Source organism: Electrophorus electricus, chromosome 6 (genome assembly GCF_041902795.1).
Source record: "Electrophorus electricus isolate QZ-2024a chromosome 6, ASM4190279v1, whole genome shotgun sequence".
Lineage (NCBI taxonomy): Eukaryota > Metazoa > Chordata > Actinopteri > Gymnotiformes > Gymnotidae > Electrophorus > Electrophorus electricus.
Window position 1 is genome coordinate 3578839 of NC_137502.1, and position 16297 is coordinate 3595135.

At 45.2% G+C, this 16297-nt stretch overlaps 1 protein-coding gene across 3 annotated transcripts in view; it reads right to left on the bottom strand.

Annotated features, from left to right (window-relative positions):
- The window catches only part of megf11 (multiple EGF-like-domains 11), a 94933-nt gene that overhangs the window by 8791 nt on the left and 69845 nt on the right, over window positions 1–16297 (bottom strand). For all 3 annotated transcript variants that reach the window (XM_035524988.2, XM_035524987.2, XM_027027826.3), the window contains 5 exons: window positions 13919–14039; window positions 12629–12792; window positions 12192–12294; window positions 4815–4961; window positions 3595–3729 (listed from right to left, as the gene is read on the bottom strand). In XM_035524988.2, the coding sequence (XP_035380881.2) occupies window positions 3595–3729; window positions 4815–4961; window positions 12192–12294; window positions 12629–12792; window positions 13919–14039 (670 nt within the window). The remainder of the gene's footprint in view (window positions 1–3594; window positions 3730–4814; window positions 4962–12191; window positions 12295–12628; window positions 12793–13918; window positions 14040–16297) is intronic.

The following is a 16297-nucleotide window of genomic DNA, read 5'->3' on the forward strand; positions in this document are numbered from 1 at the left end:
TTCATGAAAAGACTAGTTAATTATTAGGAGAAGTTATGTCTATATTTCACTGAGAAGTCCACCCTTAGTTGGATCCTGTGCGCAGGGACGTGACGTTAAAAGTTCATTAGCTGGAGCTGGAAGTCTGCCCAATAGTCCTCAGACTTGAGTGATGTGATATCTGTAGTACTCTTACCACACACACCATATTTATTTTCTTCAAGCAGCAGAAGAGGACTTCCGGGGCTCTACATTCACACACCTCGCTGGTCTGCCTCTGTCCACAGAAGCCATAACACTAATACAGATATGTGTGAAATAACAGGAGACTCAGGTATAGTGATGTTTTGTTGTTGATGCTGACGTCAGGATAAATTCTGATGGGTTAAGCATCTGGGATTGTGGGTACGGGCATCTAAGGCTGGGCTGTGTTTCTGTCTGAACTTTCACTGGCTGAGCTCTGAATAAAAGTAATAACAAGGACCACATCTGAAACATCAACTGGGTCTAATATAAGTGATTACAAACAACAAACAGCTAAAACCTCTCCATTTATGCTCACAAACCTACACACCCAATCTTGGGCCTGTAAAATGATTTAAACATTTAAACTGGTATATAACCCAATGTAGCAAAGGCTTACAAATCTCTTAATTTGCTTTTAAAAGAGTCAATGTAATAAATTCACACATTATTTTAGCTCAGCAATCTTCAATCTGTTGCATGCCACATGCTGCAGAATAGCTTGCAGTGCAATATTGAAAAGAATGATGCATTTTTCCTCAATTCAGAGCTGTGGGTCACTAATCTACCTCTTCCTTCCGATTCCCACCAACCTCATGAAAACTGCAAAAGCATAGCTTTATCGAGCAATACCAGAAAATTCCTATTATAATTTTAAACAAATTCGGAGCATATGGTATTCATGTAATTCATTTATACTGGCAACATAGTATTAGTAAACGAACACAGATCCAGGATGATAGTACTGGTAAACGAACACAGATCCAGGATGATAGTACTGGTAAACGAACACAGATCCAGGATGAGTGCCATGTGCGATGCTGGGAAAACCCACTGATAATTACAGTATTGTTTCTTGTTACAAAGAGTCTGGCTAACAGTTACGTACATTATCTGTTGCTAGGTAACAAGTGTTTCATTCTGTTAATTAAGTACTATGTTTAAATTGGAAAACAACGCTGATCTGCATTTTGCCATAACTAAGACTTGTGATCTGCATGTTGTCAAGGCAGGCTGAGAAAGCCCTGCTGTTAAAACTGCTCCTAAAATGAATGCACGTGCAGAGGAATTTCAGGATGGTCTAGTATCTCAGGTACAGAATGCTCCCCAGACTAAAGGAGCACACTAAAGTGTCTTCACAGGTGCTGCTAAAATGCACTTACAAATGGGCTTGAAATTTCATCCTCACAAAGTAAGTAACACGTCAGAGCAGGATGGAAGCCCCTGTGTTATATAGCCCCTCCCACTTAATAAGAAGCACATAATGTCGGAGTGGCTAAGTCATATCAATGATTGATACTCACCAGGAGGGTGGGTGTTGAATAATTGACGTGACTTTAATGATGAAACACACCCCTGCCTTTCAGAATGACTGACACACCTTCATGGTTGCATGTAGGTAACACAGCCATTCCAGTCCGATTATGCATGGCTGTGGATGTGCTGTTAAAGTTTGTAGCCTGGTTTTATTATTCCTATGAGCTTTTATGCTGCTCCATTTAGTGGCTTCCGTCTGCCAGTCTCTGCAGTGGAGTGTTGTCTTTTGTCCACGTTTTGGCCATGCTACCCCTCTGTAGTCCGCTCATCAGCCATTGATGAACGGCACTGGCGCCTGGGCTGATAATGAGATAACAACAGCGTTGGCCGACTGATCGACTGAGAATTTTCTCACCGCTCATTAACGGTGTGCATATGCACAGAGAGCTGCCAGGCTGGAACTGGAGACCTTGAGGACGCTCACAGCTAGCATGAACGGGCCTAAGTTATGAGCACATCCGTTAACACAGTCATTACACTTCCTGGAAACTCAGATTCCCCCTCGCTTGCAAAAGGCCTGTAACATCTTATATGAAAGAGATGCTCCAAATAAGACAGTCAAAAATAAAAATAAAGATGCAGTATAAACCTTGCATGAAAGTAAATTTCAGGATGAAATCATAATAGCTCCTTGACATACATTGTGCTTTATATAATAAAACCTGTCAAGCGTGTGTAGCAAACAGACTCTATGAAAGTGGCCATGTGAAACATATGTAATTGTACTGCATATAGAGCCATAATCAGCTAAATAATAATATATTTCTTAATAGCCAACTCAAGACCATGCACATGTATTTTAGATACATATTGCATATGGGCTACACAGGTTATTGTTTAGCCTGTACATTTAACTAATGTTAAACAAAACTGCACATATAAACTGATCAGTTGATGTCTTTTCTGCTTCAGATAAAGCTAAATCCTAGCAGAGTGTCATATGTCCTACCATGTGTAGTATCTTCCTTGCCTGAGGTCATCTCCTCTCCTTCAGTTCAAATGCATTGAACAGTGAGACGGACAGTATCGACCTGGCTCTTCACTGTTTGTCTCAGTCAGAAAGAACGGCCATATTCAGCAATATTCAGATTTGCTCTGAAGGTTATTTGTCAGGTTGTCAGAGATAATGCCAATTATCTGCAGTGGGGTAGAGGTGCAGAGTCAGCTCCACACGGTGCAGAGAGGTGCTTCGTCACATGTGCACATGCACAGCAACTCGCGCCTCACACCCCGCACAGTGTCCTGCACACCACAGCGCCTCTGACCCTGCACAGTGTCCTGCATACCACAGTGCCTCACACCACGCAGTGTCCTGCACACCACAGCACCTCACACCCCGCACAGTTTCCCGCACACCACAGGGCCTCACACGCTGCACGGTGTCCCACACACTACAGCACCTCACATTTCACACCACTCGCAGGGTCCCGCACCACTCACAGTGTCCCGCATCCCATGGGCCCATAGCGTCCTACGTGATGCATGTCCCACACCCCCACAATAGCCAGGGCCCTCACTATGTCCATGCTCCCCACATAGGATCCCATGTCCCCACGTGTGCAGTGTCTCATTAATGCAGAGCACCCTACACCACCCACAGCATTCCTAACCTGCACAGGGTCCTGTGTTCCCCCATGACATCCCGCTGTACCAGGCTGGTGGGTGTTGGAGCTATGTGGCTCAGGGTGAGCTGATCAGAGGCTGGAGGCTGGGTCATTAACTGTAAAGTTGCCTTGCTTTACATGTAATCCGCGGCCTTGTGGGTAATTCGTGCTTTAATATGATGCCTCCTCATTAAAGGCACGTATCAAAAGCTGTCATCATTCTTAGTAATAAACTTGACATGTATGAACAGCCATTGCATCAGCTGGAGAAGAGAGTTTAAACATAGTATACATGCAATCCTGTGCTCTTTGTATTAACATTACAGAGACATTTCCCCTATTAACTATCTCCATTGATATGATCAGTAAAAAGAACCTCCAAGGAGACACAGGCGAAGACAGCGAGAGAGGGAGTACATGAAATGAGGAAGAGGAGAGAAGATCTGCTTGCCTTGATTGCACAGTGGGCCGAAAAAACCAGAGAGACATTCGCAGTGGCCCGTGGCGTGGTGGCAGGGGCCGGTGCTGTGCACACACTGGGGGCATGTCTGACTGCAGCGGTGCCCATAGAACCCAGGAGAACAGACTGGTACAGAAAAGATGAGGAGAGGAGAGCAGAGGAGCGAAGAGAAGAGGAGCAGAGAGGAGGAGAGGAGACCAGAGTTCAGAGATAAAGCTGGGGGGAGTGATACTCAAAGGAAGAAAAACTGTCACACAGATAAGCAAGTAGCTGTCAGTTATTAATATTGATCACTTCTAGCACTGAGGTCCACTCAGAAACTTTAACAAACTAGAGCAAAGGAAATCCAGAAACTAACTGAAGCGCACAGCGCAGCTGCTAAAGCAAGTTAGTTGTTCGTGCCGCCGTTTGTGAACTAAAAACGGACGTCACAGAATCCTACTGCCACAAAACAATCACGTCCTGCATCCATAACTCAGCACGGCACAGAAGGGAGTGAAGGATGGAGCCCTCGGCGCTCTCGCTCTGTCACGCGGAGCGCGAGGGCGTGGCATTCTGTCGTCACTCGCCTGTCTGGAAGTGCTTCTGCTCTCTCATCGCTCTTCATTAGGCTCTTGATTTGCTTTAATTGCTGTAGCGCTAAGCAGTGGGAGAAAGCAGCATGGGCTGACCTTTCCTTTCCTGGGCGGTGGACCCGTCGTAATGAAGATAATTGTGGAACAAGGGATGGTGTGGGGAAGATTAATCATGTTCCTTCTCTCTTTGCTTCGTGATCCCTAGACACCTCCACTTCTCCGCCACATATTTGTGCTGCTGGCTTCTATTTACAGGGTTTGGCCACTTGAACATGATCGGCAATCAGCAGGCTTATCGGGGGTACGGCGCTAGTGGAGAAGTGGAGAGGGTGCTTTGATGGAGGCCGCCCGCGGCCCCGGCCTCGCCCCAGGGACTGGGCCTGGGAGTGCAGCTTGAGTGATTAAGGCCTGCCCCGTGATGAGGGCTTTGCTTCCCCTGTATTTATGACCAGGCTCCAAAGCCTCTCTCCTCAGCCCCCCGGGGCTGTCCCATCAACTCCTCAAGAGGCAGTATCCGGACGTGGTGGACAAGACCCTTTCGCATTCACCCAGCTTGCCATGGCTTGTTTCTGTGAACTCCACGGAGCCTGTGATGGCGTGATCCTAGGAGAGCGAGGGAGGCAGGGAAAGGCTTACTTCGCTTGCAGGATGTGCCGCGGTAGCCTGGAGTGCACACGCAGGTGCCGTCCTCAGGAGAGCAGGAGCCTCCGTTCTGGCACGAACAGGTCATGGAGCAGTTTGGGCCCCAGAAGCCCCGAGGGCAGACGCTGTCACAGTGGATCCCTGTTGAAAACAAAACAAAACAAAACAGAAAAACAAAAACACAGTTTCTGAGAGACAAGAGTGGCAATAGGTAGAGGCAACAAGGGGCGTGTCTAGACTGCAGTGACACTCAGGGCTCAGCCCAAGACCAGATGTCACCCGATGAAATGTTTATGTAATGTTCTAGAATCAGAACATGAATGTGAAATCAGAACAAGAACGTGAAATCAGAACAAGGATGAAATCAGAACTTAATGTGAGGGGCTTTGCTCTATTTATGCCATTCTATTGAATCTATGGAAATCACTTCTATGTTGCACAAATAAATTTAATGTGGGATTACTTTAATACTTAACCAATACACCTAAATGATGAACTAAACATCCAGGAAGTCAACAGATGCATACAAGCCTTATTTTTGCAGCATTTAAAATAAGTGTGATGCCAATTACTGTTACATTGCTATTTTCTTTTCGTGCTATTTTCTTTTCAGTTTTTTTTTTTTGTGTGTTAGTTTCTGACCTTTCTGACCTATTTCTGTTCACTATTAAACATACTTCCACTGGTAAACACATCATTATATGCATGTAATTTTAATAATCTATCTGACTGAAGTGTTGAAGTGTTGACGAATTGAACTTTCTCCGGTTTGAGGTGGTCAGGGCTCAGACATGCAGCATTTTTGAGAAGCAGCTACTAGCCAAAGCCAATAGTTATTAGCATAATGCAGAGTAAAGCTACGTTTGAACACTAGATGGATTGCACACTTTATTTTCGAGAGCACTATCATAAACACAACTCTTTTAACCTCACTGCAACCTTGAATGGGTTTTGAATACTAAAGTTAGACGTGTAAGTTGATGGCAGTGGTACAGTGGCAAACACTTTGTAATCTAGCTAATAGCCTATCAATAGTAGTTTTTATTGATTCATGGTAAGAAGATAAATTGATGTTGAGTTCTTTGGAAACTTACTCTAATAAAGGTTGGTTTAGATAGTAATCAGGTTTGGGTGTGGCATAGTGAGGCTGTGTTATGCAATCTACTCATGTTGAGGGAGATTGTAGTTATATTTTACCCTGATTTGATAAATTTGGCATTAAAAAGGCCCAGGGCTACAGCCCTATAGCCGAAGCCTGCTGAACTTAGGCAGATACCGTGCATACAAAAACAGAGTCTGAATCAATAGTGACTGCATGATGGGAAAGTGTGGCAGAGACAACCCAAGCAGTGTTGTCTGGAAGCTGTTTGGAACCTGAGAGACGCCTTCAGGAAGCACCGATGCATGACAGGCATGTTCCGCAGCGCCACCGCTTGAACGTGCCACGTGAGTGCGTCTGCGTCTGTGTGAAAGACGGGGCTGGGGTCTGCGGGTCGTGTCCCGCTCCTGGCATTGCAGCACAACACTCCGAGGATGTCAGTCCTGGTTCTGAAAGCGCTGTGTGGGGCGGATCAGGGCGCTCTTTGCTACGTTCCTATTTTTGATCAGGCGGGTCTGCGGCGCCAGGGTGGCGCGTTCACTAACAGGGCTGAGTCCCCCGGGCCCGCCAGGCCTCCTCTGCTATTCTGTTTCAGCAGAGCTGGGGCTTGTTTGGAGAGCAGCAGGGAAGATGTCCATGGGGGAAAACACACACATGCACACACACTCGCGAACTGTCAGAAGACTTGGTGTAACTTGCCCCCAAAAAGGGTCGCAAAATACATACGCACGCACACACACACACACACACACACACACACACACACACACAAGCATGGTTTGCACATAATCAATTAATTAAGATACAAAACTAACAGAGTACGGGGACAGGGCAAGAAGATAGAGGGCTTGATGGAGTTAGAGCAAACTATACTCCATATACAAGGACTGAGGCTTCGCCGCACACACGCCACCCAACTGCATGCGCTCCTACCCTTTTGGTCTCCCCTCTCATACACGCACGCACACAGCAACAGTACCCCGCACCCACCCCCTCTGCACGCGCGCACACATACTCTGAGCACCCTTTCATACAGCAGCCTTTTATCACGGACCCTCATTTGAAATTTCTTTTGATGGCGACGTCTCTGTGTGAGTGGCACAACCATTAATGCAGCATTAGTGACTGGGCTTTGAATCAGACTTTGCTCCAAACACCCAACACAGCTTCCATACCTGCACAGCCTCTGTAGGGGAGCAGAAAGGTAGTAGGGGGATGATGGGATGCAAGGACCGGCAGGCGATTAGCACAAGCCCAGCCTGCCTGCTTCAAAGTGTATGGGGGGGGCGGGGGGAATTGGGGGGGGGGGGGGGGAATTTGAGTATCTGATGGCCCGGACGAAGGAAAAATGCAGCCCTTTACACTTCTGTAGTGTCAGCAATGAATGAGAATATAAGAGTGCGGTGAAAAGCTAATGGTGACAAACAGAGAGAGTCTGCAGAGCGGAGTGGGTAAGGGGAGGACAGCGAGAGAAGCGCGCAGCTGTGGAGCCCCAGACGCACAGGAGGAAGGCGCCTGTGTGAGCAGAGGCCAATTAGTGCAGGGTGAAGGGAGAGTACCAGCACACAAATCACACACTGCATGCGCTTCACAGGGCCATTCCGCACCAAGTTTGGAGTTACATCACACACGTGTACACATACACACGTGTGCTCATGCACACACAATCACACACACACACAAAAGGGAGCCCACCTATATGAATGCATGTAATACGTATGCATGAAAGCAGTGAAAATTCCATGTGAAATGACTAGCGAATGTCGTGCGTGCTTTCTAGGTTATATAACACATTAGGGCAGTTAATGAATGACACTTTGAATGGGGTTGACATCGCATGTCAGTAAAATAATGATATAGTTTTTTTGCAAGGTTCATCTGCGGCTGAGACATATTTGTGGAGCGGGCTCAGCTACTGAGATGTAAAATAAATATATATGTATGCCGGGTAATGCAATATATATTGAAAAGTGAACAATTCAGTAGTGAGCATTGCAGTACATGTATGGCTCACTGCCTGATCCCAGCTTTCTCTGTCTCTGTCTTCCCTCCTTCTTCTCTATCTCACTCACTACAGCACACACACACACACACACACACACACACACGCGCACGCACACACAAACACACACACACAAACACACACACACACACACGCACGCACACGCATACAAACACACACACAAAAGCACGCACCGACACAGACACGCACGCATACACAAACATGCAAACACACACACACAGTTTCTCTCATTTAATGTGCTGATTACTACAACACATCCCTAACCCTAAACCCTAAACCCTAACCCTTACCCTGCATCCACCTGTACTCATTACTACACCATGTGCCTAAATCTACATCTACCTGTACTCATTACTACATCAAATTCAGAACCCCAACTCTGCACTGATTACTTTTGTCAAGACCACTTGAGCTGAGTTAAGACCAAGACCAGGAGTGACCAAGACCGTAATGTGAACGTAAACACTTCTTTTTACGTTATTAAATGATTAATCTAATTATATATACACTTATATATACACCTGACTAATAATATTTATGATATCATTTATAATAGTAATAATAATAATCATCATCACCATCATCATCATTATTATTATTATTTCATTATATATTTTGCAAAATATAACATTAAATAATATATAACCTAAAATGATTATTAATTATTATTACATTATAGTCTTAGTCAAACCAGGGCATTGTAATGTTTGGAAGCAAATGATGATAATGATGTACTGGGTCTCTTCTTCTCTAAAACATATTCAGACTTCACTTGAATATAACCTGAAAACATATTTAACATAAAACATATTTAATTTTTATTATCAAATAAACACATAGTAATAACATTTCAATCTGCCCTCAAACAAATGTATCTAAATTAAGCCAGCATGGAAAAGAACAATTAGATCTTCAACCAGCATCGAACAAACACCTGAGCCACAGAGAAAGTCCCTGTGAGTCTCTTGTAATGAGGTAGACTACAAATGATTCTCCTGATGAAACTTTGACCTGGTCAAAAATGGGGGGTGGGGGGCACAGACCAGACCCACTGATGCTTTGAGGTTGAGCAACAAAGCCGTAAATGGCCCAGCTATCAAGACGGCCTGGCGTTCTGACCCTCAACCCCCTCTCCTTAGGAGTCATAAACTCATGGATGGGAAGGCAAAAAGCTTACCAGCCTGGGTATATTTCAAGAAACTGTGACCATAAATTTCATCAGACTCAGATTCTTACCAGAACAACTAACATTTCTAATTTTCAAATGATAATCAATAAGTAATGTATAGCTATTTGAATATAATCTCCAGATTGTGACATTTTCTCCTCTGTTGTCACATTCTATTCATTACTTGTTCCTTATTAATTTGCATTATTCACCAAGATTACTTCAATTGTTACACAATTGTTCAATTGTTTCCAGAAATCCTCTATGAACCGATTAGACAATATTTTAAAGTTTGTAAATTCTAGAAATTAGGAAAGTAATTAAATCGACAGTGCAATTGTTCTGCCCCTCCTAGGGTTTGTTTACAAACTTCACTCTAAGACCATGCCCTATGTCTTAACTCGCCTGGTTAAGCCTGGCGTTTCAATACACTGCCGGTAACAAACCCACTCTTACATAGACCAAGGCCTGTGTGGCTCTCCTTCGAGCCAGCTCTGAAGACCCAATCCCCCGGTCCAAGAATCCTGGTCCTTTCACCGTCATCAGCCTTCATAGCTTGTGCAGAGCCATGAGATGGTTTCAGGGAAACGAACTCTCTATGCGTGAGCCTTTCTGGCGATGTGATGTAGACTGAAATTCTCTCTCAGAGCCATCAGACGACTACAGGGAAACAGATCCTCCATTTGGAACCTCTCTCTCTATCCAAACAGCTTCAGTGGAACACAGGCATTTCCCTCCTACGTTACCAGCTTGGCATCAATAGTAACGTTATCGGTTATTAATCAAATGAGGCTAGTTACCTCTCTCCTCTTGTCTGCCTCCGCTGCACCACAGTTAGCCCAGTTTTCCCCTACACTGTGCCACAAAGGCTGGCCCTTCTTCACCTTTGTTTGGTTTCGGTATTGTTTGGTCCTTCTTGTTGTTCACTCCCAGAGGCTGGTTAAAACAGTTTCCTTTCTCTTTTGTTTGTTTGTTATCCTAATTAACTACCTCATCCTGCACAAATTATTTACGTTCAATTTCGTGGTTGCCTATTAGTATGGCTATTCTAGTGAACTTAATACTGCCGGTCATTCATAGACTTCTAGTCAGTGGTTGTTTGTTGTGCATGTTTTTAGACCTGTGCTTATTCAGTAAACATCCCCTGGTTATTGCGTCCGTGAGTTGAGAATTATATTCTAAGATTTAGTAGGCGAAAAATAATCACGTATCGAATTGCTGACTTTTACGAGTTGAGACTGAACTATTAAATATTAATAAATGAATTAAATTTAAAAACATTTTCCCTATTAATCAGGTTGCTGTCTCAATTAATTTTATCCGTTGTAATTTACAATCTATTAAAAGTATTAAAACCATGACACTCTCTGTCAGAGATACTCAAATATATAATAATGTAATATTATATCTTTATAATAATGGGACATAACACCACAAACAACAACACTAATAATAGAGCACTAATATAAAATCTCTGCTTCTAAAAGTGTGATGTGTTATGCTATGTGGCAAGGTGCAATGTCTCCACCACTGGCTGTGCAGTGACTTTAATTGTGAAAGCAGAAAGCAGAAGTGTTATGCGCATTGACTTGTACAGATTTAATTTTATCATGTAGAGAAATGACTATTTTATTGTGTTTGAGTGGAATGTTGATATTCAATACTGAAGAAAGTTTCTAATTACCTCAGGCGGAGGAATGGCGCTCCGGTCTTGACCTGGACACATCCCTTACGCCTCCTGTACTGATTACTACATCACGTCCCTAAACCTAACCCTATCTCCATCTGTTCCAATTACTACAACCACATCCCGACCCTAAACTTAATCTAACTCTACTGATTACTACATGTCAACTACACCCTTTACCTGCATATCACATCCACCCCACCTCTTACCCACGCTGCTCAAAGCAGCACCTGCAATGGCATACCTATGATGCTTCATGATTTATCTTATTATAACTACCTCATGATGCCTAATACCTCTCCTTTCCTATCCTCCTGCTGGAACCTCTTCCTTCAGTACAATTGAAAACACCAAAACGGGGACTCCATTCTCACGAAACGTCCCGAGTGTTCTTGGCGGCCCGTATGTCGCACGCCTTATGGCTCTTCGGACGCTCTGTCAGTCTCTCGGCTGCCATTTGCACCCTGGTGATTCCGTTATGCAGGGCAGATGGCTGAGGCAGGGGCAGGATTCAGAGCGTGAGATTCAGAGCGTGAGATTCAGAGAGCAACCACCGCCGTCAAGCAGCTAATGAAAAGCTGAATCCTTTCCCAGACTGGGGGGCCTGGGTGGAGTGAGATGCGGAGGCTCCGCTGGCATAACCTGTCCCATGCAGGCCAGTTGCCCCCCGCCCGGCACCAGGGCTCAGCTCGTCACTTCTCTCTGAACCTCCTGCTGTATCTCCCATGTCTGTGTTGCAGGAGGGTTTGGTGTGAACGCTGCTCTGTGCCTAACCATGTGGCTGTTGGTTGCTTCCTGTGCGATCACAGGGTAATTAAATGGTACGTTTAAATGAGCTAGTTATTATAAGTATTCAAAGAATGGCTGGAGGGGGAAACTAAAATGTACAAATGTTGCGATTAACTGCGACTAACTGATTACCAGTAGCATTCATATAGGAATGAAGAAATCTAGAGATGGAATATAAGAGATGGAATTGTAAAAGGTTGTTCTTTAAAAAGAACGTCAATATATATAACTACATCAAGAGTTGTAATGCATTCTATTATTTTTATATTAAATTATGTTTTAATTAATTCCCTGGGAACAAGTGTGAGGTTTAAAGTAAATGACAATGTGAAGGATTACCAGAGACTTAAGGAATTACAGCAATGTTCACCCAATGCATGTACACATAGTGTGCTTAATTATGTGTATTTCTGTTAAGGATACCACACACCTTATGGACACCCGAGAGGGAGGAACGTGCTCACACCTGTTGCACACGGGCAGGTTTGCTTTTCCCCAAAGTTCCATTAACTGTTGTGTATCTATTAAGCCTGTCAGGCTTAAGTACCATGTATGAGTGCTTACTGGTGTACTGTAATGTATCACCACAACAGGTTGTTGCTTACCTGTCCAACCTGCCGAACAATAGCAGTAGCCACTAACGGGGTCACATCCGTCGGCATGGTTACAATCGCAATGCTCCTGACACTCCAGCCCGTATGTGCCGCCCTGACACACACACGCATGCACACACACACACAGACACACACACACACACACACACACACACACACACACACACACACAAAAACATCAGCCTGGCAATGCACAGGATAATACTGGGTGTAGCCTCAGGCAGATAGAGAGTGAGTATAGCTGGCAAACACATGCACACACACACACACACACAAATGCAAACATCAGCCTGACAATGCACAGTGCTAGGACGATAATACTGGGTGTAGCCTCAGGCAAATAGAGAGTGAGTATAGTTGGCAAACACATGCGCGCACACACACACACACACACACACACACACACACACACACACACACATTCTTACTGGGCATGGAAGCTGGCAGCGATCGCCAGTCCAGCCTGGTGCACAGGTGCAGGATCCGTCCATCGGGTCGCAGGCTGCACCGTTTGCACACATGCAGGTCTGGTTGCAGCCTACACCCCATGTTCCACTGGAGCACAAGATGGAGCAGTCTACACCCTGCCAGCCTAACGAACAGACAGACAGGGTTAGGCATGGCACATTGGGAGAGGGATGCAGGGGCCCACTCAAAGGCAGTGCCTTTAGCCAGGCCTTTAATCACTCCTTACTCCACCTAGCCGGAGGAGAGAAGTTAAGAATATTAGTTGTCCTCAAACCCCACTCCCAGCTGCTGTGCAGGCTCCGTTCTCGGCTGGAGCCCAAACGAGACCTCTGTAATTGAACGCAATCAATAGGCAAGAGCACAGAAGGAAGGAGAGGGGGAGCGAGGTCACGTCTGATAAGGGAGTCGAAAGACTTAAGCCTCCTGCTATTGGCATTGTGCAGTGGTCAATGAGTGGAATATATGCATGCTTTAAGATTCTACATGAGAGAGAGAGAGATAGAGAGAGGGAGAGTAGAAGGGGATTAGAGAGAAAAAATAAGAATGAGAGAGGAAGAGAGAGAGAAATGAGGAAGGCCATGGAGAACACTAGCGTTCAGCGGGGTGGTGAATTATGAATGGAATGTAGATTAAAGGTGTCCTCTGTAATGAGCCAGCGTTCAGGCTGATGGGACTCGGGCTTGCTGGGGCACTGCTTCAGGGCACAGTTGGGCTCTGCTCCCCTCACCCTGAGCCGGCGCGCTTACACAACTCCAGCGGAGCAGTGGGTGTGCTCTCCTGACTGGGCTCAGACAGCTGTCACAAACTCAAATTTCAAATGCTTGCGCTTTTACGGGCCAAACTGGTCACTGTATGTGATTCAGTGAATGACAGTGTTTTGCAATAACATGCACCGAATGAAAGAGAAGTTAATACATGCCATGAGTGCAGTTCTAATGCGTTTGAAAGCCTGCAGGTACTATTGAGTAAACAGATTATGGTGAACATGTCAATAATACAGAATTTACAAATTGAGATGGTGAGTTCTGAAAACATCAATGGCTGTCTTAAAGTGAAGCAAGAACAGATTAATTGAGCATTGGTTAATCAATGATAATGATTTGGATAAAATAGCACATTGACTTGACTTCTACATTTCTTGTTGCAACTTTGGTTAGACTTATATAAACATTCACAATCTCAAGTATGAATATCAGACAGACTTGAAAAGTGTACGAGGAAAAAGGCAGAGAAAGAACAGGAGGCTGGACCTTCTTTGCAGATGCAGGAGCCATCGATGGGGGAACAGGGGGCCTGATTATGACAGTGGCAGGTGGAGGTGCAGTTAGTTCCATAAAATCCAAGAGGACAGGTCTGGGAGCAGTCATCTCCCTGAGAAGTGCACACACACACACACACACACACACACACACACAGACACACGCAAACACATGCACACACACACACACACACACACACACACACACACACACACACACACACACACAGACTCACACACACACACACACACACACACACACGCTCACACACACACAGACACACGCAAACACATGCACACAGACATGCACACACACGCAAACAGACATGCACACACACACACACACACACACACACGCTCACACACACAGACACACAGACATGCACACACACGCAAACAGACATGCACACACACACACACACACGCTCACACACACACAGACACACAGACATGCACACACACGCAAACAGACATGCACACACACACACACACACAAACACACACACACAGGTAAGACTGATAAGAGTAAGACATTAACTACTGCATGAGATAGAAATTGGGCAGGCTGGCACAAGATGAGACTATTGTAATCACTGTCAGGACACTGAAACATTTCTGCTATATATTCACACAAAACAGCATTGCTGAACCCGGCTGGTAGGGACATAATAGTTTGAACTAATAACAGCAGAACTAAAGTGACTTGTTTTGTCTTATTAGTATCAGACTCTCACAGAACCCTCACATTTCCAAATCCCCCCCCCTCCCCCCAAAAAAAAAACCCCTGCCACATACAACCTCTGTGTAAGAACCATACCAGAGGCTAATCTAAATGGTTATCCCTTCTGGGACTTAGAGGAAAGAGTGAGGAATTGGCCCCTTTCACCACCACTACAGACATGAGGGAGCAGAGGAGGCTTCAAGCCCTGCACCAGAGCCTGGCCTCCCTACGGTTTTAATGAGCACGCAGTCTGAGCGCACCAGCCCCCTCCCAGTCTCTAGCCCAGCCATTACCATCCGCCGACTGGTGACCGAGACTCACAGAGCTCATAAAGCCTCAGCCCCAACTGAGCTGGAGCCCGTACAATCTCTCTGCTTTAGCAGACTCCTCTCTCTGAGCCGGTCAGCACCAGCGCTTGCCTGTCTCATCCCTGCCTCTGACTGACAGCTGACACAATGATTTAGCCTCCCAATTAGCAGAGCAGTAGCAGGGTGCAGGGCGGCTCCAGCCTGGCTCTCACCACCGCTGGGGACTGGGCGTGCTCATTAGCATCTGGAACTAGGTTTCAGCAGAGAGCCTGCATGAGACATTCTACAGGGCGCTGGGGGCTGGAGGAGATACTCAAAACGCAGTCTCTCTCTCTCTCTCTCTCTCTCTCTCTCTCTCTCTCTCTCTCTCTGTCTCTGTCTTCTTCTATTGTTCTGTCTCTCGTTTGGTCTTTCTCCTCCAATCTCTTTCTTGCATGCTCCCACTTGTCACTGCTAGCTCTCTGCACTGTCGTTTACTCGACGTTCCTCAGCTGCACTGCACTCTTTGCCTCCTGTACGCCCCTGCTCCATCTGTGCACGTTTTCTCTCTCTCTTTCTCTGTCTTTCTCTTGCTCTCTGTCTCTCTCTCTCTCCTTGTTTCTATCTCTCTCTCTCTCGCCGCGTAGCCCACAGGAAACGCTTACATCTGCAAATTAATTTTTTATCAATCTACGTGTGGTTATCTTTGTTCTGCTCAAAAGTGACAACTTGCAGACTGCTAACGCTTGCAGTTCTCCCGCAGTTTTGTGGAGACATGAAGCTAGTTTGAGAGGTCCACCGCATGTGCAGCTGGGAAGCTCGCCAGCCTGACATCCACCTAATGCCGGCAATTTGCTGGTGAGTGATCTGGTGTTACAAGCTTCCCCCAGCCACAACGGAAATGCCTGTGAATGCACTAGGTTCAGATGCAGTGGACGGCTAACTAAGGAGCTTCTAACAGAGCATAAAGTCAGTCTGCTTTTTAGACGCTAGCTTTTATTTGTCAAGTCTTAAAATCTTATGGAGTACAGCTGCACAGGATGATGTTTCATTTACAGGAAATGCTTAAATTAATAAATGTAGCTCTGTAATTTTTTTTTTTTCATATCTTACATACAGGCTTAAATGAGTAATATAACAAAATGCAACAAAGAGGTACGGTATAGCGGACGCACTAAGATTATTATTTTCCTTCAAATAGTGATCCTGACTTTCTTTGTTGGCCTTTAGACAAAATGCTGAAAATGTGTGAAGACATGCGCTGGATTGAAACATTCAAGAGTGATTTATGTAAAGTGAAGTCCAAGGTTTGGTGGCAGTAACATGAAATCTGCCGTTATGAAGATGAAAAGAATCAGGCCGC